This window comes from Hemiscyllium ocellatum, chromosome 21 (assembly GCF_020745735.1).
Source record: "Hemiscyllium ocellatum isolate sHemOce1 chromosome 21, sHemOce1.pat.X.cur, whole genome shotgun sequence".
Lineage (NCBI taxonomy): Eukaryota > Metazoa > Chordata > Chondrichthyes > Orectolobiformes > Hemiscylliidae > Hemiscyllium > Hemiscyllium ocellatum.
The window spans coordinates 58,064,137-58,089,235 of NC_083421.1; the positions used below are offsets into that span (position 1 = coordinate 58,064,137).

Genomic DNA, 25,099 nt, shown 5'->3' on the forward strand with positions numbered 1-25,099 from the left:
TTATGAGGATGATTAATATACCGCACAATCCCACTTCAGTAGCCCACTGAGTCTGTGTTAAGTAGCTCCTGACCTACAGCCCAAGGTGTAACAGAGAAACACAAGAACAGGATGTGGTTCATCTCTTGCAATCCCTTGTCTGTCCCGTTTCTGAAATATAAATTGCTTTGGTCATATTCTTTCACAGCATTGCAGCCATCATCTCACACAGACAGACCTCAAAGAATCCTCCAACCATTTTAGTGAGAAGTCTTTAACCAATGAACTGTGTGGAGTTTGCACATTCTCCCCTTGTCTGTGTGGGTTTCATCTGGATGCTCCGGTTTCCTCCCACTGTCCAAAGATGTGCAGATTAGGTGAATTGGCCATGCTAAATTGCCCTAAGTGTTCAGGGATGTGTAGGTTAGGTGCATTAGTCAGGGGTAAATGTAGAGTAATAGGATAGTGGAATGATTACTCTTCAGGGGATCGGTGTGAACGTGTTGGGTCTAATGGTCTGTTTCCACACTGTAGGGATTCTATGATTCTATGAATCTGATGCACGGTGGCTTAGTGGTTAGCACTGCTGCCTCACAGCGCCAGGGATCCGGGTTCACTTCCATCTGCCTGTCCGTGTGGAGTTTGCACATTCTCCCCACATCTGTGTTGGTTTCCTTCCATGATCCAAACATATGTAGGTTAGGTGGATTGGCTGTGCTAAATTGCCTTTATTATCCAGGGATGTGCAGGCGAGGTGGGTTAGCCATGGGGAATGCGGGTTTATCGGGTAGGGGTTTGGGTGTGGTGTTCTTCAGAAGATCGGTGTGGACTTGATGGGCTGAATGGCCTGCATCCAAATTGTAGGGATTCAATGATTCTTTAATTATTTAGTCTCTTGAGCGTGGGGAAGGGGAATGGAAATAACTTCTAGTCATCTTTTTTTAAGACCCACTTCCAGTTTTAAACTTCAGCTATTGCAAGTGCAGAAGAATTTCAGCATCTACCTCCATTTACTGACAGTACATTCACTGCCCTGCATTCCTGGATTCCGTGTGGATTAGTGTTAGAGCAAGAACTATTTCCTCTCGTTCCTGTGAGCTAGCAAAAGTGTGCCATCAGCACAAAGACTTTATGTGTAAAATAAAGATTTAATTTAAAGCTGGAAACACACAGCAAGCTTGGGAGCATGAGGGTGAGGGCTTTGCAACATTTATTGCTTGTCCCTTGTTGCCCTCCAGAAGGTGGGAGTGAGCTACAAGCTGTAATCCATACGCTGTCGGTACTGCCCAATAATGCTGTTCAGGAGTCAAATCCACAGAGACAGATATAAAAAGTTAATATTCCCGGTGGATGATGTATCTCCTGAAAGATTTCATATGTGGAAGGCAGCTAATACAATCATAACGAATCCAGTTTATAATCTTGATGACAGCAGCTATTGAAGGAACTCTCCCCCAAACTATCACCAACACTCACCGTCAAACAAAAATATTTTGAGGGAACTAAAAAGTTGACAGAAAATGAGTATTAAATTGAACTGTAATGTCATGAAATGAGAGCCTAGAAATTGCATTCAGTGTTAGGGCTGTTCATGTAACAGATTCTGTCTCCCATCACTTTAATACGGGTATTATAAATGCCAGCAGAAATGGATTTGGCATTAATTTAGTAATATTATCAGCATTAAGCAAAGGAAGAACAAGCATTTCTCTCACATGTTGTCCACTCACAGGATAAAGTAATATGCTTCAGAACCAATAAATGGCTTTGATTGCTTTTTCACAACATCTGTTCTGGAGGGTTAACTAAGTTTGATTGATTGCTTTTATAAGTTTTGTATGGTAGTAGTTCCTATCCAAAACAGTTTCGCAGACTTAAATGGCTCTTCAAAATAATCCTTTCCCCTGCCCATGTTTATAATCTGACCGTTCCAGGATGGTATCACCCATTGATCCAATAGGAGCGTTAACCTGGCAATCTGAGAGGCAGCATTATCATTTAACATCGAGAAACATATTAAGGAATGAAGTTGAACTAAGCCAGCAAAGAATAGGATTTTAAAAGGATGGTGGTCAGGAGAAGCAGGTAATTGAGGAGCTCTGGGAGATCCCAGTTTTAAGGTCTTGAAGGAAGATGTACTAACATAGGAGGCAACGTGTTTACTCTTGATGTTAGTTGACCGGATCCAAAAAGAAAGGAGAGCTGATGGACAGTGACGAGAATAAAGAGGAAGGCAAATCGACTGCTGAAAGCCTGACTTTTTTGTTCTGTCTTGAGATGTGGGCATCGCTGGCAATGTTTACGTTTCTTGACCTTGAACTGAGTAGTTTTCTCGACTCTTTTTTTTAAAGAGGGCAGTGAAGAGCCAATTGATGGCAGTGAGATCACATGTAGCCCCGACACAGTATGGTCGGCAGATTTCCATCCCTGAAGGACATTAGTGAATCAGATGGGGTTTTACAACAATAGATGATTATTTCGTGGTCACCTTTACTCAGGACAGCTTTTTTGTGAACTGTACAGCTGCGATGGCATTGCAAGCTATGTCCCCTGAATATTAGCTTGAAACTCAGGATTACGCGTCCAATGAATTTCTACTGCACCAGAAAATACCTGACAAAAACACAACCAAGTGGCTCCTGTGGAGCAGTGATAGTGTCCTTATCTCTGAGCCAGGCGACCTGGGTTTAATTCCCACTTGCTCCAGAGGTGTGTAGTAACATTGATGAACAGGCTCATTAGAAAATATCTAAAAGCACAATCAGATGCAGTCACCTTTTCCAGCTTGTTTCTCCCAGTGGTACATCAGTGAATGCTTTTTTTATAAGTCCCCTCCACAAGTAATGATTCTGAACTCAGCATTCGCTTGAAGTATAGACTCGAAAAATCACTTCCATAAACTCTGGTACGTAGTGAACAGGTGTCCCAGGTTCTTGAACATTTAACTTCCTAAACCAAAACAGAAACTGGTGGGGAAACTCAGCAGGTCTGGCAGTATCTGTGAAGAGAGAAACAGTTAACATTTTGAGCCCAGTGACCCTTCTTCAGAACTGAACGTAGTTAGGAACGGGTGATATTTATGCTTAAGTTCCTAAACCGAGTTGGCAAGTTTAGAAGCAATGACTAATTTTTATTGTTTCCATGCTGCTAATTACACTCGTGCTAATGTCCACTTAAGACAACTGTTGAAGAATAATTGGCCCTTCTTATAAACTGTTGGTGTCAGAAAGATTGGAGTTTATTCTTCACTGGATAACCTTGTCGCATTCCTCCCTGTTTATTCCGATGTGATAAAGGAAATCGCCAGACATTGCCTGAATGCTGCTGCCCAGTATTGCCTTTTACATCATTACATTTTCATCCACAATCTTTATTGCACATTTTCTGTATTTTCATGCATCCTGAAGGCACAAAGAAACTGTTTACAAAAGGAGCCTCAATCGTGATTGTAAATCTCTGATGAAGCCAATGTTGTCAGCAGCAGAGGATTCTTTGGAGCCGTACAATGGAACCTTGGGGAATTTGATAATATCCCTGGGACTAATTGACAGTCCTCATGCCCGGTCTTGATTTTACAAACATTGTTGGTCCATTTACTTTTCAATACAAAATCTGAAGCTGCTGATTCGACATGAATGATATCCTTGATATAAACTCTGCTGCTGAGAACATTACCAAGCCCATTGCTGCCAGAGCTCATTGTATTGGCTGTAATGCAACATCACCTACCCTTTGCCAGTGTTTCTGCAGGAATGCTGTCGAGCATGTTTTTCTTCTTTCCACACTGTTGTATAATTCTAAATTATATGCAAAAGAGACACCGTCTGGAGGAGAGATGAGGGTACCGTTGAAATGCATGATTTGACATGCCTTGGTTGCTGTGCTGAGAATGTCCATTCAAGGAAATGATTGGCCATTACTTTGTCCATGCCAAATCCTCATTCAAGATGGATAGGTTGTAGAGTTGGAAAACTGTGTATTTTTCCTGGAGTAATAGACTCAATAATGCAACCAATGGCAAAAGGCATGGTTAGAAATGGAATTGAATGTGGCACGGTGGCTCAGTGGTCAGCACTGCTGTCTCTCAGCACCAGGAACCCAGTTCGACTCTGCCTTCGGGAGACTCTCTGTGTAGAACTTGCACATTCTTGCCGTGTCTGTGTGAATTTACTCTGGGTGCTCCAGTTCCCTCCCACAGTCTGAAGATGTGCAGGTTAGGTGGACTGGCCATGCTAAATTGCCTGTTATGTCCAGAGACGTGCAGGCTGGGCGGGTTAACCATGGGAAATACAGAGTGACAGGGATAGGGTGAGGGGTGTGGGTTTGGGTGGGCTGCTGTTCAGAGGGTTGATGCATACTTGATGGACCAAATAGCCTGCTTCCACAATGTAGGGATTCCAAGACTCTGTGAACGTTCTACGTTCATGTAGAGAATGTGATGTGGAAATACGAGAACTTGAGAAATAGTTGCCACTCAGTTGCTTGGACTATGAACCAAGAAAAGCAACCAATCAAAACGTACATATTGCTGATTTCACCTCAGAGAGCAGGAGACATTCAAAAGAAGCTATACCAGATTGGCAAAAGTGGGACCACCAGAGTCCCAGAGGACTGCTGTCATGTTAGAGAGCAGGCCACCACACCTCAGCCGAGGAGAATGGTTGAGAAGGTGAGACCTTCGTGGTAAACTTGGCCAGTGTGTGAGTTGAACCCATACTGTTGGCATCACTCTGCATCGCCAACTGGCCCCTCTGATGGGAAATAATGTGCTAGGGATATTCCTAAAATGACAAATAGCCTTTACTACATAGCCAAATACATACTTATATAGTTCAGTCTAAGGATCATTTGCAATTCATGTCTGGATCACAAAAGTTCTGTGCATCAATAAAACATCTCTAGACCAGATTCTCATTGCTGAAGCTTTTCTCAGTTTCACAATGCTGATTGGTAGATACATAGCCATGGAGAATATGCCAGTTAGATGATGACTGATTGACCAACTCAGAGTCAGCTTGCTAACCAATCATCACTCATCTGGTTTGAGAATGTTGTTCCCCTTTACTTTAGCATTTCTCATGAACGTTCCAATTAGTAAAGACACAAAGCTCCAACAAACTCTTTCATTAGCAAAACCCAACGTGATGTTAAGAGGCAGAGAGGAGCAGGAAAGGAATTCCAAAGCTTTGGTCTGTACAACTAAAGGAATTGACTCTACTGGATAGAGGATAGAATGGGTGGCACAGTGGCTCGGTAGTTAGCGCTGCTGCCTCACAGTGCCAGGGACCCAGGTTTGATTCCAGCCTCAGGTGACTGTCTGTGTGGAGTTAGCACATTCTCTCAATGGTGTCTGCATGGGTTTCCTCCGGGTGCTCCGGTTTCCTCCCACAGTCCAAAGATGTGCAGGTCAGGGTGGATTGGCCACAGGCAATGCAGGGGCAGGTGGGTCCGAGTGGCTTACCATTCAGAGTATTTATGTGGACTTGACGGGCTGAATGGCCTGCCTCCATTCTGTGAAGTGTATAGGAGCAGAGGTAAATGAAAACTGCAGCAGCAGATTAATTGAGAGAAGGCCAACAGTGAGTAATGTTACAGAGGTGGAAATAGGTCATCTTAGTGATGGAATGAATACATTATCTTTAGCCCATCTCTGGACCCAAAGTGACACTCAGGCTGTGAACACAGTGGCTTAATCCCCGACTCTTGCCTGCGAGAGGAACACAGTAGTGGGATCCTATCATTTCTTGTGCCAGAATAGGTACTGGCATTCTTTGATTTAAGGCACCTGGCAGATGAAGTTCAATGGACAGGCACTTGGCGGATGGATTTCAATGCAGAGAAATGTGAGTGAATGCATTTTGATAGGAGAAACACAGTGAGCCAATGCAGGCTCAATGGTACAACACTGAGAGAAGTACGGGAACAGAGTGATCTCAGAGTTCATGTCCATGATTCTCTTGAAATAGTTGTGAAGAAGACTTGTAGGATTCTTGGATTTATAATCGAGGCATGGAGCATAAAAGCAAAGAGGTAATGCTACACCTTCACAAATCATTGGTCAGACCACATTTGGAGTATTGTGTTCAATTTTAGACATTAAAATTAAGGACGAAGAGTGTAATGCTGATCAAGCCCTGATGAAGGGCTTATGTTTGAAACATCAACTCTCCTGCTCCTCGGATGCTGCCTGACTGGCTGTGCTTTTCCAGCACCGCACTCTCGACTCTGATCTCCATCATCTGCAGTCCTCACTTTCTACCTTATTTAAGGATGGATATTAAAACCCTGAGAGAGTTCAAGGGAGATTTGCTAGGATGGTACCAGAAATGAAGGATTTTCAACACAAGGAAAGGTGATAGAGATTGGGCTTGTTCTTATTGGAGTAGGGAAGATTAAGCGGTGACCTTATTAAGGCTTTCAAAATAATAACAATTTTTGACAGGGTAAAGAAGGATATTCTATTTCCACTATGTCAGTAACTAAGGTGTCACAAATTCAAGATTGTGAGCTAGAAGTGAGATAAGAAGAAACTTCTTTACTCAGAGAGCTGTTGGATTTGGAATGCGCTGCCTGGGAGAACGGTGGAGTTGGATTCCATAGGAGACTTCAAAAGAGAGCTGGATATATTTTTGAAAGTGACAAATTTAAAGGGCTATGGAGATATGGCTTGAGAATTTGAGTGGCTCTTTCTGAAGCCAGTACAAACACGATTACTCAAATACCCTCATTCTATGCTGTAAAATTCTCCATCGAACAACAGAGTAAGATGAATCAATCCCTCATATTCCCTGTCTAAACTGCTGAGGGATAGGAATCTGCAACAAACATCGAGAATTCTGGAGAAACTCAGCAGGTCTCACAGCATCTCTGGAGAGAGAGAAACAGAGTTAAAATTTTGTATGCAATATGACCGATTATGATGTTTCTCCTCCTTCATAAAACTGGATGATATTCTCAATAAAAAGATCAAGTCATGATAGTCCAAAGGGACCATAGCACTGCTCTCTCAATAGAGAGAGAGAGAGAGAGAGAGAGAGAGAGAGAGATGACTGATGATAGTTTATCCTGAGAGTCACCATGCCTTTGGCAAGGGGAGAGGTTAAGAAGGAAAGTCCTATACAGTGCACTCCCATGCAGCTATCTAATATCTGGCTTGATGCCACATTTTATGTGGTAATGCTCCTACGCAGCACTTTGGGACATATAACTTTTTTTTACTGATTTGTTATTGTTTGGTTATCCTCCCTCTACATGGTACCAGTGAGCCCCTGGAAGTAACAGAGGTATTTGCAGAGGGTACCAGGTAGGAATCTTTGTCATAAATAATTCCTCTGTTGCTGGAGAAGGTTTGGGCCCTAGTCTTTTCTCACAATTGGCTTCAACTTAATTAAACATATACCATCAGGCAAGTATCAGAGACATTTTATTTGCTCACGCAGATCACATAGAAACAGCAGTGATGTATTCAACCCATCAAACCTGTTCTGACACCAGTTAGATCATCGCTGATTTGTACCTCAATCCAATTTGTTCTGTGCCCCGGTTCTGTAAAGTTTGAATCCCATACCAAACTAAAGTCCATCAATCTCAGTTTTGAAATCTCTCCGTTGACTCTTAAACTTAACAGCCCTTAAGGCAGATTTCTACTGCCCCGTAATGTGAAGAAATAATTCCTGGTTTCATCCCTGAATGGTCCAGATCTCATTCGAAATCCAAACCCTTGATTTCCAGAGTTGCCCATCAAAGGAAATAGTTTGTCGCTGTCTTTGCTACAAGCCTCCTAGTCAAACCCAACTAGTTAAACCCTTTATCTCCCATACCCACAGGACTGCGAATCTAAAAAGACTGAAAGAACTGCGGTTGCTGGAAGTCTGAAACAAAAACAGAAATTGGTGGAAAATCTCAGCAGGTCTGGCAGAGAAATCAGAGTTAACATTTCCGGACCACTGACCCTTCTTCAGAACAGTTTTGTGAGCTACAAACCAAATCTGTGTGCCCTGTCCTTAATGTTCAGTCCATTGTACCCAAGCATCATTCTATTCTCAAAAGTCAATATGTCCTTCCTGAGGTTTAGTGCTAAACACAAGACTCCAAATGGAGATCAAACCAAAGCTTTTGTACCATAATTTCCACATCTTTAGTCACTGTGCCTTCTTCTGATAAAGACTAATATTTCATTGATGCTCCTCAACCACCTGATGAAGGAGCAGTGCTCTGAAAGCTAGTGCTTCCAAATAAACCTGTTGGATTATAACTTGGAGTTGTGATTTTTTTACTTTGTACACCCCAGTCTATTACTGGCATTTCCAAATCAATATTTCATCAGGTTTTTTTGGTAAGTTTTGCACCAAACACCAATGGACTGTAGAGAGATTCGAGGCTAATAGCTTCTCACTGAAGATAATGTTTCACCCAGAGAGCACATGACAGAGCAATGAAGGTGCAACAGGCACAAGGAATTGCTAAATGCTCACATAATTGCTGAACGCACCTTGAAAAATGGCAAGATAAAAACAAGCCATTGAACAAACATATTCTTCCGTCACACTTTCTCTCTCACTTAAATATCAAAATGTTCCAGCAAAGTAGACTGTGTGGAATTCCTGACAGTCAGTTGGTGAAGGAAGAGACCAAGATGAAATAACTGCACAGATGTCAGTCTCCCATCACCAAGTCACCCTTTATTTACATGTACACAGTACAGTGGCTCTGGCCAGCCAGCTCAGAGTCAGTCTTTGAACTGAGGAGATTCTAACTTCCCTGTTCATATCTGTCAGCCAGGGCTCCCTGTTTGGCCAGGTTGGCAACCCCAATCAAGGATCTTGTAGTCAATGCGATCCACCTGGTTCCAATCACTACACAAAACTAGATGTTAATTGCAATACATTTATTCAGAAGTCATACAATACTAGGTTAGAGCCCAACAGGTTTATTTGAAATCACAAGCTTTCGGAATGCTGCTTTTTATCAAGCTAACTTCAAATAATGGAACTCACGATGACAGAGATTGGTTGAAGCCAAAATATTGAATGTTTTCAAGATGCAGTTAGATATAGTTCTCAGGGCTAAAGGGATTAAAGGAGACGGGCGTAAGCAGGAATAGGGGACTGAATTGGATGATCACAGTGAATGGTGGAGCAGGCTTGAAGGGCCGAATGGCCTATTCCGTATCTGATTTTCCAAGATCCCCCCCCAACCCTTGTCAAACCAAGAAGAAGCCAGATTTAATAGAAGGTCACTATAACAAGATGCCCAGAAACAGAATCAGAGACTAGTTACAAAGCCAGAAATTGTTGGAAAAGCTCAGCAGGTCTGGCAGCATCGGTGGAGAGAAATCAGAGTGAACGTTTTGGGTCAAGTGAACTTTCCTCAGAACTGCACATAGAATAGTTACAATGCAGAAGGTGGCCATTCAGCCCATCGAGTCTGATACTGGCTCTCCGCCAGACCAATTAATCTCCTCCTACCTCCCTGTCTTTTCTCTGTCGCCTGGCGAATTCTCTCACATCAGAAGCATTGTTAATGTTTCTGCTGCATCACACTCTCTCTGGAGTAGATTCCAGCTCCTGACCACTCACTGCACGCTAAACGTTTGGTTCATGTTAACTTTGGGGGTTTTATGTTGAACGCTTAAAATCAGTGCTCTTCAGTTCTCAATCCTTTCACCTTTGGGAGCCATTCCTTCCTATCTTCTCTGTCCAGACTTTATGATCCTTCTAAAACTAGAACAAACGACATTTCCTCTTGGTTGAGAATAAACCAGCATATACCTTGAGGTGAAGGTGGTGGCTTGTGTCCTTCTGATTTGGTGATTGTTCTAAGTGGTGGGGCTTATCTGACTGTGACCACACTGATGTGTCGAACCCTTGTGCCTTCTCTCCCTACCAGGCACAGTCGCTATGGATCTACAGAACACAGAGTGCCGCTCATCCAGTGGGGCCACCTTGACCTTGCCTTCGGAAAACGGAGCAGGAAGTAGGAGGCCCAGCATCGGGCCTGTCCTGGAGATCGCCGACACCACGGTCATCTTACCATGCGACCTGCTAAGTGATCAGTCAGAGGACGAGGCCAACCCATCTGATGATGACAGCTTACCTGCCCCTGAGTGAGTAACCACCCTCAGTGATGATCCTCAACAAGTAACAGCAGTGCTGAAGGGTGATAAGTTTGGCCTGAAGGCATTGCTGTTTATGTCAGTGTTCAGTACTTGAGTCATGAGTTGGCCGAAGGTTGCGTTGGAACAACAGACCATTTCATAAAAACCTTGTATAGCAAATGTTGGAACCCTTAGCGGTATCAGCATACAACAGGATCCAGGTGTACAGGTCCATAGTTCCCAGAAAGTGGCAACACAAGTGCATAAGGTGGTCATGAAGGCATATAACACACCTGCCTTCACGACAATTGGCAAGTCATTTTATAGCTGTACAGAACTTTAGTTGGGCCACATTCAGAATACTGTGTACAGTTCTAGTTGCCACTCTACCAGAAAGACGTGGAAGGTTGAAGAGGGTATGGAAACACTTGACCAGGATTTTACCTGGTTTGGAGGGTATCAGTTATGGGGAAAGATTGGACAAACTCAGTTTGTTTTCACTTGAACGTTGAAGGATGAGAAAAGTTTACAAGATTATGAGAGGGACGGATTGAATGGCTAGTTGGAGAATTTTCCCTCAGTGATGATCCTCAACAAGTAACAGCAGTGCTGAAGGGTGATAAGTTTGGCCTGAAGGCATTGCTGTTTATGTCAGTGTTCAGTACTTGAGTCATGAGTTGGCCGAAGGTTGCGTTGGAACAACAGACCATTTCATAAAAACCTTGTATAGCAAATGTTGGAACCCTTAGCGGTATCAGCATACAACAGGATCCAGGTGTACAGGTCCATAGTTCCCAGAAAGTGGCAACACAAGTGCATAAGGTGGTCATGAAGGCATATAACACACCTGCCTTCACGACAATTGGCAAGTCATTTTATAGCTGTACAGAACTTTAGTTGGGCCACATTCAGAATACTGTGTACAGTTCTAGTTGCCACTCTACCAGAAAGACGTGGAAGGTTGAAGAGGGTATGGAAACACTTGACCAGGATTTTACCTGGTTTGGAGGGTATCAGTTATGGGGAAAGATTGGACAAACTCAGTTTGTTTTCACTTGAACGTTGAAGGATGAGAAAAGTTTACAAGATTATGAGAGGGACGGATTGAATGGCTAGTTGGAGAATTTTCCCTCAGGATAGAAATGTTAATTACTAGGGGACAAAGGCTTAAAGTAAAAGGAGATAAGTTTAAAGGAGATGTGAGAGGCAAGTTTTTTACACAGAAGGTGGTAAATACTTGAAATATGCTGCCAGAGGAGGTGGTAGATACAGATACAATAGCAATGTTACAAATTTTGAGAAGATTTGTAGCTCAGGTTGATGATAAGTATGTAAGTTAGCTCACTGAGCTGGAAGGTTTGTTTTCAGACATTTCATCACCATGCTAGGTAACATTGTCAGTGAGAGTCTCCGTTGAAGCGCTGGTGGTATGTTACCTAGTCATGGTGGCTCAACATCTGAAAACAAACCTTTCAGCTCAGTGAGCTAGCTTACACATTTACAATAGCAATGTTTGAGAGGCATCTCAACAAGCGTATTAATAGGTGGGGAATAGAGAGATACGGATTGTATAGTGGCAAAAGGTTTTTAATTCAGAAAGGCATCATGTGTCGGCACAGTCTTGGGGGGCTGAAGGGCCTGTTCCTATACTGTACTGTTCATTGTTCTTGAGCTTTGGCTGAATGCTGTCATCCAGTTTAAGGGCTTAGATAGCACGAATCACAAACTTTCTCTAGGACACCTGAGATCAGAGTGTTTTTAACTGTTCTCCTTGAATAACAATTTATTTCCCCAAGCGTGCCTTTGTCTAAGCACCTCTTGACTCCATGCCCAACCTAAGGTTGAAGAATATGTCTCAGTGGCCTGTGTGCTTTTGTCTTTTCAGAATGATAATCTCCTCTGTGCTCTCATTGTAGCGTGCAGCTGTATAATAAGTGAGGGCATCAACTAAACAGGGAATAGGATTGTGTCAATGTTAACTGACATGAAGTGTGCGTGTATTCGATCACAATGCAGTGTTCGAGTTTGAAGGTGCTTCTTAACCTGTAATGACCAGGTGAGGAAGGGGAATCAACTACCTTCTTCTGAACCACCCTCTCAGTTGGTCACATCAAATACTATTTATTTTTAAGCAGCTAACAGGCTTCATTAAAAATAGAGTTCACTTGAAGGTGAATGAATCATTTACCAAGAAATATTTTACTATCTACTAACCTCAAGAAAAAAATAATTAAAATATGACATCCAACACGCTCATGGTCACAGGTAATGAGTTAAGAATGAGAGAATCTTTTGCAGGCAGGGAGAATTAAGGTTAATTGTCTTAGTTTCTGAATCTGTGACCGCTGTTCTTTAATAATGGATTTTTATCTTTGCTTTGTGTCACATCTGTAGTATTTTTGTGTTCTTAGTAAATGACTGTTTTCCCCAAGTTGCTTTTTAGTAACAATATTCTGAGATGATGAGAGAAACATTCAGGGACAGACAAAGTTCGTGCTCATATTATCATAAATTAATTTTACCTTTTCTCTACACTGCTGCTTAACAGCAGCTGTTGAAATACAGTTCAGTGTGTATGACAGAGTCTAGCTCCATTTTCTTTACAATCTGACAATTTGGCAAGCAAACCATCCATCTCCCAGTCTGTGAAATTATCCTACACATCAGAATTAAGCAGGAGATGTGAATTTCTTGAAGCTGTTTCAGTAGCTTGATTTGATGTCTTTGGATAAAATAGTACCTTCAGTGAGGATGTTCACATTTGATCGTCTGTATTTATTGTTATTGTAACCATTTGTTGTGCCAATGACCAACTGAACCACATTTGTGTAGCAAGTTGCTCATCCTATATCATATCTCTTCCATTCCATCATCTGCATTTCTGTTGCAAAATATTTTATCTGGTAAACACAAGTACCTATGATGGAAATAAAATCACAAAACATCAAAAGGTAACCTGAGCTGAAAGAAAACAAGGTCACGTTAAACAGCATAAACCCCTGAGTGATCAGAGGAGATCTTTCATTCATTCAAGCTACAAATACTCCTACAATGTTGTAGAGTTAATCGTTGTGTAATTAGTCATTGTGCTAATAATGTAAGAGGAACACAATTAGAAAACTATGTTGATAAGTGCATAAGCATTTTGCTAATTTGAGCTAATTATTTTTGCTGAATCAAAATGGTCCTAATCATCAACACAAATCTGTTATCTCACCAAATGTCTTGTGCTGTTGTTTGGGAGATCTGTTGCCATAGATGCCACAGTCCTTGTGCCATCTTCACATATCTACTGTAGCTCTCTACAGCCATTGTATGATATGCAGCAGCAGCTACATTCTAGGTCGATCTGTCTTTCTGCTGCCTCTACTTTACTCTCTGGAAGAGACCTGTGTAGCTTTTCACCTCCGATGAAATGGCAGAAATACTGACGTGTTCTTTTCTGAATGTCACTTGTCGGAAACGTTCCTTTTGCTCTTGCCTTCACCTTCATGGGGTGAATGACATTTCTTATTTTGACTAAAATGAAAAGAGCTGAGTAAAGAATTCAGTCTGTGAGTTGAGACAAGGTCAGACTGAGAGTGAGGAGTACATTAATGCGTGCCTCGGCCACCATGATACAGACTGGGAAATTGTGACCGAAAACTTGTGAGCAAGATGCATGAAGTTTCCTGCAATAACCCTTCAGAGGCTGATATCCTGACATCAGTCACCCTTTATTTACAAATGCATAAGCTTTGACAATAGCGCTGCCTCTCACTGAGTCAGGCATTCAGGGACAAATATCCCTGACATTCATGCTTTTATGTAAGCCCGATTGGGGCTGTTAGATTAGAGTAGATTAGATTAGATTAGATTCCCTACAGTGTGGAAACAGGCCCATCGGCCCAACAAGTCCACACTGCCCCTCTGAAGAGTAACCCACCCAGACCCATTTCCCTCTGACTAACGCACCTAACACTATGGGCAATTTAGCATGGCCAATTCACCTGACCTGAACATCTTTGGACTGTGGGAGGAAACTGGAGCACCCGAAGGAAACCCATGCAGACACGGGGAGAATGTGCAAACTCCACACAGACAGTTACCCGAGGCTGGAATCGAGCCTGGGACCCTGGTGCTGTGAGGCAGCAGTGCTAGCCACTGAGCCACTGTGCTACCCTGGTTCAATCAGGGAACTCATATTCAACGATGTCCACCTAGCTGACCTCATTACAATCATTGCATTATCTCTAAAGTAAGACCTGACTGTGATGTGACTTTGGAAGATCACCGTCAAGAATGAACCACTGAAAAGCTGTTCACAAGGAAAGCGCACCAACTAGCAAGAAGCATCTGTCCAATGGAATCCCTGCAATATTGATAATTAACTCCTAGCTTGCGAGATGTAATCCTGCTTGGTGCTTTCTTTTTCCTTCGAAGGCCAGTGCCCACCCAGTGATGTGAGATGCAATTTGTCAAGCAGCTTGGTACAACTTCCCAGCTGCTGCAAATGGTGGTTAGAAATGCAGTTTCTTTAGTGCTCTTTGTTGTTTTATTCATTCACGGGGTGAGGGCGCCACTGGCTGGGCCAGAATTTATTGCCCATTCCTAATTGCCCAGAGGGTAGTCAAGAGTCAACCACATTGCTGTGGGTATGGAGTCCTATGTAGGCCAGACCAGGTAGGAATGGCCGTTTCCTTCCCTAAAGGACATTAGTGAAGTAGATGGGTTTTTCCAACAATGGATTTAAGGTCATCATTAGACTATTACTAAATTTAAAAATATGTAATTAAAGGAAATTGGAGGTGGCATTTGATTGGGTGCACCTCGAGACCAGATGGGGTACCAATTTCAGACTTCTGACTCAGAGGTTAGGGCACTGCCAATGTGCCACATAAGCCCCTATGTAAATATACATTCATTGAGCCAACTCACCCTTTATTAATGCACGATCGGTAATCCTAGTCCCATGATATCTCAGGCACCCCTACCAGAATTATTAGATGTTAACATTCTGCAGCAGGGAATTCTGAAGAATTCCGCACCCTCTGAATGAAGATCTTTGAAACATATCAATAGGAGTGAGCCATTCAGCCCACTGAACTTGTTCTGCTGTTTAATGTGACCTTGGCTGATTGAACAGTTCTGAGCCTTTTCCCTACACTATCCCATTATCCTATCCACCATTGATATTCAACCTCTACTTTGAATACACTCAAAACCTTATGTCTGTTTTCACTGGGGAAAATACAAGCAAAGTAATCATTCAGCTTCCCTGCCATTTCTCCCTTCCTCACTATACATTTTCCTGGCTCTGTTTTAGATGGACTCACATGTGTCTTAGCAACACATTTCCTGGATCAGGGGAAACCGATCCACTTGTGAAAGAGTCAAGAAGCAGCTGGAAAAGTTTTAAGATGTTTTGCAAAAGAAACAGGTGCGAGATGAGAAAAGGTTTTCTCTCAGTGATTAGCTAGGGTCTGGAATGCACTGCCTGAACATGCGATGGAGGCGGGATCAGTTGAGGTGTTCAAGGGGGCATTGGCTGGTTACTTAAATAGAGCAATGTGCAACAGTTATGGGGAAAAGGCAGGAGATTGATTGGATTCCCTACAGTGTGAGAATGGGCCATTTAGCCAAACAAGTCCACACCAACCCTCCGAAGAGTAACCACCCAGGTCCATTTTCCATTGAATAATGCGCCTAACACTGTGGGCAATTTAGCATGTCCAATTCACTTGACCTATACATCTTTGGACTGTGGGAGGAAACCGGAGCACCTGGAGGAAACCCTGAGATGACACCAAGTTTAAATGCTGTGACAGCCAGTGTAGACATGATCAGCTGAATGGCCTTCTTCTGACCAGAACAATTCTGTGATTTAGTGCTTTACGTGATCACTGCTTTGTCTCAAAGTGTTTTACAGTCAGTGAATTCCTTTCAAGTGTTTGTCATGACATAGGAAACACAACAACAACTTTACACACAGCAAGCATTCAAAATCAGCAATGTGATAAACAGCCAAATAATAAGATTTTTTGTGATGTCACTTCAGGGATAATTATGGGAAAGAATACCCGGCACAACTCCCTGCTTTTCTTCAAAAGAGTGTAATCGCAACTTTTATTGAATAGACTGATGGATCCTCAGCTTAAATGTCTCGAGTGAAAGGTAGCTTTCCCTCAGTACTGCACTTGAGTGTAAGCCTGGATGCTCATGAGTCAAGGTTAGAGTGGTGCTGGAAAAGCACAGCAGCTCAGGCAGCATCTGAGGAAAATGGACATTTTGGGCAAAAGCCCTTCATCAGGAATCATGCTCAAGGATGCTCATGCTCAATCCCTGGAACGGGACTTGAACAAGCTATTGGATGGACTTGGAAAGAATGACAAAACTCTCAAAATGTTATATTAATACAGAGATGGTTGCCAGTCAACTTCAGTACTGACATGTTACGCATCTATTGGAAGGAAGAAACAAGGCAGTCAGAAGGTGTAGGGATTAGCTAGGAAAGAGGAATTGAGACCAAAATCAGGTTAGCCATGACTTTATTGAATGTGTGATAGAGGGAGCTGGAGGGGCTGAATGGTCTCCTCCTGTTCCTAACTTGCATGTAAAAACATTAGTAGGGGGTAGTGCTTGAATAATCTAAATGATTAAGTGGAAATCACAGAATATATGGATGAAAAGATATTTGAGGAATATTTTATACATTGAATCTTAGAAGGCACTTAATAATGTAAATGTGCGAATAATGTAAATTATGGTTAGGAAAAGGAGTCACATCTCATTTGTTTTGCTGGAATTTTGGTGTGTCCTACATATATGTGATGCCACCTCCATTTAATATAAAATATTTGGACAGTTAGCAGTTAGCCAGCGATTACTAGATTAGGAAGCAAGGTAAAAGGTGAGGAACAATCACCATGATAGTGGATTGATTCTGAGCTTAGCAAAGTTCCCTCAGGTTTTAAGTCCACTTGCACATTTTAAACTAAACAGTGGTAGTCTGTACTTATTTTACCAAAGAGCAGAAAGGCAACAGGATCATAAATGAAAGTTAAAGCAAAAGCCGGTGGCAATTTTTAAAATCTGACATGGATTAAAGCAAAAAATCAAAGAACATGAACCAAAACTGAGGTCCTAATGAACAATTTTATTTAAGTCCTCAGCAAGATTTAAGCTAAAAAGGTGCTAAGCAGGACTCACTGCAGAAGAAATACTATCTTATACAGTGAAGAAAACATGAGTAAAACATAAGACAAGGGAGCAGTGAGAACTTGGGGAGCAGAGATATTTAAATTGGAAATTAAAATTGGAAAGAAGGCAAATGGAATACCTGAATTCAATTGGGAGGAAATTAAATATGAGCGCTAAAAATTACAGTTGAATTTTTATGAGATTCAGGTCAGGTTGTGGAGGGAAATATCACACAGAGCTCTGACAACCCGCATTAAAAGAAAACTATTGAGGCTGGAAGAGGAGACAGTGAAGAATTATACCCAGAATGAAAGTTTTGAGCAAGACTGAAGCAGTTGCTGCTTAATTCTCCTGAGCGGAGAAGAATTTAGAGGAGTTCTAACAGATGAAAGATGATGGAATAGTGGAGAATTATTTCTGCTGACTGATAAATCAATAACTAGAGGGTGCAGTCTCAGTGTTATGGACAGGGGAATGATAAAGGATGTTGGAGGACTCTTCTCTTCACAAGACAGCATTATTGGAACATTATTAGCCTTTGAGGTAAATCACTTCTGTCTCTTCAGTTGGCATGGCAGATTTTTAATACTGGCATAAAATCAAGACTAGAAAATAAATTTCAAAACAATTTGTGTTATCTGACAATCCACCAACTAAAATTTTCTTTATCCACCACCGTCCACACAACCAGGAGTCACTGTTACTGAATCAGATACTGATGTTGTCAGTCTGAGGTGGTTGCAAATGAACTAGCAGGAGATTGAAGTCATTTTTCCTCAGCTTTTACTGTAGAAACAGTCACAGTTGGGAAACCTCTGTGCTCTATAAGTTGCAGTGTAAGTCCTATTTTTGTTCAATTTACCATGAACTAGAATGGGTTAACCGGGAATTTTAATTTACCAGTCCCAGCTTATTTTGGTGAGTGCTGGATAATGCACATTTCACTGTGAAATGGAATTGAATAAGCATTGTAAAATGTTTGCATATGAAGAGATATGGAGATATGGAAATCAGCGTTTTTTTTTAAAATAAACCTTTATTGGACAGAGCATTTACTATAGGAGTTGGGAGGTCATGTTGTAGCTGTACAGGACATTGGTTAGGCCACTTTTGGAATATTGTGTGCAATTCAGGCCTGCCTGCTACCGGAAGGATGTTGTGAAACATGAAAGGGTTTAGAAAAGATTTACAATGATGTTGGTAGAGTTGGAGGATTTGAGGTATGGGTCAAGGTTGAGACTGTATTTTCCTGGAGCGTCGAAGGCTGAGGGTTGACACTATAAAAGTTTATAAAATCATGAGGGGCATGGATAGGGTAAGTCGACATGGTCTTTTCCCTGGGGTGGGGGAGTCCAGAACTGGAGGGCATAGGTTTAGGGTGAGAGGGGAAAAATTTAAAAGGGACCTAAGGGCAATATTTTCGTGCAGAGGGTGGTGAGTGTATGGAAGGAGCTGCAGAGGAAGTGGTGGAGGCTGGTACAACGACAGCATTTAAAAACATCTGAATGGGTACATGAATTGGAAGGGTTTAGAGGGATATGGGCCAAATGCTTGCAAATGAGACTAGGTTAGGATATCTGCTTGGCATGGACAAGTTGGGCCAAATGATCTGTTTTTGTGCTGTGTATCTCTATGACAGTATGACTCTATGACATATGATGGGTTAAATAACCTCTCGAGCTGATACCTGTGATTATTGCACCTAGTACAATAAGGAAACCCTCCTCTGCTATTTTTGCATTGTGCTATGTTTGCCTTTCAGTTAATTTTTCTGTGGTGGTTCTCACTGAACAAACATTAATTTAATTTGCCCATAAGTATCAAATTCAATGCTGAAATTTGTACAGCTCCTCACGACCCGTGGGAAATGGAATTGGCTGTATGTGCAGCATGAATCATTTATTTCCTTAAAATTTACAGTGTAATTATGTTCAGTTTCATCATAAAGCAATATTTCAATCTGTTTTTGCTCCTGCACGCAGAGTTTAATTAGGCCATAATATGTTGTCAGACAAAATGTGTTGATGTTGGTTTAGGGAAAGCTGATTTATTGATATATTGTTTTGTGGTTTCCCATGGCCACATCACAGTCTGCATCATTTATGACGTCCATCATAAGGAATTACAGACAGCAGACATGATTATTTTAAAGGCTAATAGTTTGCCATTTAGTCATACAGAACTCACATATTGCTGGAAAAAGACTCATTTTGTTGAAGCTTTCTGTTCACACTCATCAGGACAATTAGCAAGAACACCCATTCAAAGGAGGAAAACACCATTTAGAACATAGAACATAGCGCAATACAGGCCCTTCGGCCCTCGATGTGGCACCGACCATTTATACAGCTTGAGATTAGAAAGCTGATTGCTTGGCATTTGGACTCTTGTGAATTATCCTGATATTTTCTCCACATCCTTTCAGGCTCAAGCCTTTTCCAACACTTATTCAATTCCATTTCACAATCTTGAGAAGCTGAGGCCACGCAGTGAGTGTAGATTTGAGGCAACTGCAGCCTCATTTTTATTTCCTTTTATATTCTTTGCACAAAGCATTCCCTTTGAATGAATGAAATCACCAGCGATCATGGGAGTGCCCATTTGTCAGACTGAAAGTAATGACAGTGTAAGTTGGTGCACTGAAAGCTCATTCTAACCTTTACAGTGCAGCTGTGTGTTTCACTGTCAGTCTCACAGAAAACCACGATCAAACTGTACAGTGTTCTGTTTCTGTAGACTACATTTTGTTTGAGTTAAGATGTAAATAAAACAAGCCTGTAGTACAGGATGCAAACAAAGAAGAAATATTATGCTCAGAATATTAAAGGTCTGGTTCTGGAAAATGGTTGGAGAAATACTGCCATATTAGCCTTCAAAATGCCTTACTGGGACAGCACCTTCCAAACCTGTGACATCTACTGTCTAGAAAGCAGCAGATGTATGGGAACACTGGTACCTTCCCAAATTCCCCTCCAAACCACTCACCTTTCTAACTTGGAAATATATTGCCATTTCTTCACTGTCAGTGAGTCGAAATGCTGGAAATTCCCCCCTTACAGCATTGTGAGCATCTCCACACTCCAAGGACTGTTTAAGAGGGCAGTTCACCATTACCCTCTCCAGGGCAACTACAGATGGGCAATAAATGCTGGTCCAGCCAACACCTTAAGCAAGTGAACAAATCTTAAAACAGACATGATTTGGAGATGCCGGTGTTGGACTGGTGTATACAAAGTTAAAAATCACACAGCACCAGGTTATAGTCCAACAGGTTTAATTGGAAGCACACTAGCTTTTGGAGTGACGCTCCTTCATCAGGTGATTGTGGAGGACTCGATCGTAACACAGAATTTATAGCAAAAATTTGCAGTGTGATGTAACTGAAATTATACATTGAAAAATTGATTGTCTGTTAAGCCTTTCATCTGTTAGAATACAGTGATAGTTTCACTTCTTTCATGTGTAAATCACAAAACCCTTTTTTTAAGTTGCATTCTCGGGTTAGCTGTTAACAATGGTGATAGCTTGGTGATAGCTGGACAATATTGTCTAGCTATCACCATTGTTAACAGCTAACCCGAGAGTGCAACTAAAAAAAGGGTTTTGTGATTTACACATGAAAGAAGTGAAACTATCACTGTATTCTAACAGATGAAAGGCTTAACAGACAATCAATTTTTCAATGTATAATTTCAGTTACATCACACTGCAAATTTTTGCTATAAATTCTGTGTTACGATCGAGCCCTCCACTACCACCTGATGAAGGAGCGTCCCTCCGAAAGCTAGTGTTCTTCCAATTAAACCTGTTGGACTATAACCTGGTGCTGTGTGATTTTTAACTTAAAACAGACACGATGTGAGGTCATTGTAGGTAGCGTTCTGTATAAATGGAACATAATTTCCCCAATGACACAGATGGCTCTAGGGAAGAGAACTTGTGGTTTATCTTTTCTTTTCAGGATGGTGCTGGAGTAGTGAGCAGTTTTGAATCTAATTACACTCAAGAAGCTTGACACCATCCAGGACAAAGCACACCCACTTGATTGGCACCACATTAACTAACATCCGTTCCCTCCACCACCAGTGCTCAGTAGCAGCAGCGTGTTGAGGGGTGTATTTGATAGTAAATGGACTGGAAAAGTGAAACCAGCAAGAACAGAACTGGTGAAAGATAATTTCGGAAAAATTAAATGCTTCTCGAGAAAAAGAATGATCTTGGAACAGTCAGGTATGGAAAACACTGGAATCATTAGAGACAGGAGTAGTTTTCCTTCTTTTATTAATTCAGTAATGTGGGTCCTGCTGGCTGGTCCAGCATTTATTGCCCTGTCCTTAGTTGCCCCCATTGAGAAGGTGGGAGTGAGCTGCCTTCTTGAAACACTGTAGTCCATGTGCTGAAGGTAGACCCATAATGCCATTAGGGAGGCGATTCCAGGATGTTGGCCCAGTGACACTGCAAGAATGGCAATATATATCCAAATCAAGATGGTGACTGGTGCAGAGGGGAACTTGGTGTTCCCATGTATCTGCTACCCTTGCCATTCTAGATGGAAATGATCATGGTTTTGGAAGGTGCTACCTCGGGATTTTTGGTGAATTCTGCAGTGCATTGTCTCGGTAATACATACTGCTGCTACTGAGCACCAGTGGTGGAGGGGATGTAGTGCCGAAAAAGCAGGGCCTGCTTTGTCCTAAATGGTGTCAGACCTCTTGAGTGTCATTAGAGCTACAATTGTCCCGGAATGAGGGGAGTATTTCAACTGAAAGATCTCGGGGTTTTCCAGGTGGTTGACAATGGGTCAAATGACCCCTCTCTCTCTCTCTCTCTCTATATATATATATTTGAGCTTGTTGATGGGAGATGGTGCAGTGCAAAAGTTGGATTTTCCTGTGAGCATCAGAGACCTGGAATTAGGGAGAAATGGTGGTCCTGAAAGTGCATTTGATAGGATCTGAAGTGAAGTGTGTGGTTTCTCTCAGAGAACCAGTGAGCCCCACTGAGTGAAGTGGGCTCTGCTGAGGCATGTAGATGTTCAAGAAAGTCCCGAAAACATGGAAGGTATCTCAGGGTGGGGAATGAGAGGGGAGGACGGATTGGACATGGATTAGAGAGAGAGTGTGAGTGAGTGAGTCTGTGTCAAAAAGATTGGAAATGTCCACAGCCTCTTTAGTTAATTGCCCATTCACTGATTCAACCTACACAAGAACATGAAAGAATAAACAGACATTAGTTCAATGTTGTCAATATCACGATTTGTGAATATCCCCTGATTCAGAACCTTGAGATAAAAATAATGATCACGTCATTCACCAATCTTTGCGTTTAGCTCATTCTATTGCATTGAAATGTGTCCTTTTACTCTTCAAATCCTACAGGCTGTACACAATTTATTTTTATTGATATTAATCAGATTTTATTAAATAAAAAGTACATAGGAATGATCATTTATTTATGATGAATCTGTGATAGGAGAAATAAATATATAAATTACGCCATCGTGCAACACAGATAATCATCCAGGCCATCTACCAGTGCTCGTTCTCCAAAGCAGTGATAATATTAACCTACTCCCTGCTTTGACCCCATAGCCCAATAAATGTTTACCTTTTAATGAGAAAGTCATTTCCATTTTTTAAAAATCTGAGATTAGAGGTGTGTATTTTTTTCCTCTTCTTTATTCGTCCATGATGTTTGGGTAAGGAACTGGGCCACCAACTCCTCCTGGTCTATGAAAAGGTGGTGAGCTGCCTTCCTGAACTGCTATGATAGTATTAATCTGGTAAACTTTCTCTGAATTGCTTCTAATGCGATTACATCCTGCCTTAAATAAAGAGACTAGCACTGCACATACTATTCCTGATGTGGTCTAACTGATGCTCTGTGTTGCTGAAGCATAACATCTCTACTGTATCGAGGTCCCCTTGAAATACACAAGAACATTCTATTAGTTTTCCAAATTACTTGCTGTGTTTACATACTAACCATATGAAATTCGTGCACAAGGATACCCATATCTCTCTGCAATTCAGAGTTCTGCAAACTTGCACTATTCAAATAATATGCTTTTTTTTAGTAGTCATGCCAAAATGGTCATATTTTCCCATGTTTTCTTTCATTTGCCCTAATCATATTATATTTCATTTCCTCTAACCTATCTACATCCGTTTTTAGGCACCTTATATCCTCTTCACAATTTGCTTTTCTTTTTCAGGGCAAATTTAACAACCACCCCTTCTGTCCCTTTATTACCTCAGATTACCTACAGTGTGGAAACAGGCCCTTCGGCCAACAAGTCCACACCAACCCTCCGAAGAGCAACTCACCCAGACCCATTTCCCTCTGACTAATACACTTAATACTATGGGCAATTTAGCATGGCCAATCCACCTAACCTGTTCATCTTTGGACTGTGGGAGGAAACTGGAGCACCCGGAGGAATCCCATGCAGACACAGGGAGAATGTGCAAACTCCACAGACAGGAATCGAAACCAGGTTCCTGGTGCTGTGAGGCAACAGTGATAACCACTGAACCACCCATACTGCCCCAAGTCTTTGTGCAAGTCATTTATATAAACTGTAAAAAGGTCAGGCCCGAGTGCTGATCCCTGAGGCACACAACTCATTACATCATGCCAACCAGATAATTAACCATTACATCTACTCTCTGTTTTCCATTACCTCGCCATTCTATTATCCAGGCCAATAAGATTTTATTTTCCATAATAATCTTGGCACGCTATCAAAACCTTTCTGCAATTTTATCTACAGCATGAGTTATGGAACTCCATGTAACTCCAATAAATGTTTTAAACATGGTTTCACTTTTATAAAACTATGTTCATTCTGCTGATTACCTTGAACTTCTGTAAGAGTCCTGCTACAACATCTTTAATAATAGTTTCTACAGGCATAGAGCTATCTGGCCTGTCGTTTTTTTTTTTGCTTTCTGTCTCCCTCATTTTTTGCCTGAAGGAGTGCATTCAGTATTTTCCAAGCTAATGGAAACCTCTCCACACTGAGGGAAATCTGTAACGTTGAAAATGTGTTGCTGGTTAAAGCACAGCAGGTTAGGCAGCATCTCAGGAATAGGGAATTCGACGTTTTGAGCATAAGCCCTTCATCAGGAATCAGGAATCTGTAACGTTAGCTGTCAAAATTGACATTGCCTGTATAACTTGCTACTTCTTTTAAGATGAAGTCCTACAATGGAGTCAATCAGGACCGAAATGCTTCAGCTCATCGCTCCAATAGTTGTTCAGTACTGTTTCTCTGGCGATTGAAACTTTCTCACATTCCTCCATTTCTTCCATTTCCTAATGTAAAGCAAGGTCAGAAGTCACACACCAGGTTATAGTCCAACAGGTTTATTTGAAATCACAAGCTTTCATAGCGCTGCTCCTTCATCAAGGTAAAGTGAATTTGGAGCAGCACTCCAAAAGCTTGTGATTTCAAATAAAGCTGTCGGACTATAACCTGGTGTTGTGTGACTTCTGACCTTGTCCACCCCAGTCCAATATCGGCACCTCCATGTAATGTAAAGCCATTCCAGGAAATGTTCCTACATGGACCTCAACAACTGCATCCTCTCCCTCCCACTCCAGCCCTGAGTAGATATGTCCCAAAACCTGGCACTGGGCAGATCACTGCAGCTTTTTGGACTCTTGCCCTCTGCTGCAAAGAACCATGTCAATTCTCCTGACCATACAATCCCCGACCACTGCTACACTGCTGTGCTACTCCTGTCATTTGAGTGGCTGTCTGTACCATGGTGCCGTAGTCAATTACACACATCTACCTTGCAACCTTCACTCTCGCCCAATCAAATGTGAAAAGAGAATGAA

At 41.8% G+C, this 25,099-nt stretch overlaps 1 protein-coding gene across 2 annotated transcripts in view; it reads left to right on the top strand.

Annotated features, from left to right (window-relative positions):
- The window catches only part of LOC132825911 (potassium channel subfamily T member 1-like), a 428,710-nt gene that overhangs the window by 347,239 nt on the left and 56,372 nt on the right, over positions 1 to 25,099 (top strand). For both annotated transcript variants that reach the window (XM_060841534.1, XM_060841535.1), the window contains one exon: positions 9,868 to 10,084. In XM_060841534.1, the coding sequence (XP_060697517.1) occupies positions 9,868 to 10,084 (217 nt within the window). The remainder of the gene's footprint in view (positions 1 to 9,867; positions 10,085 to 25,099) is intronic.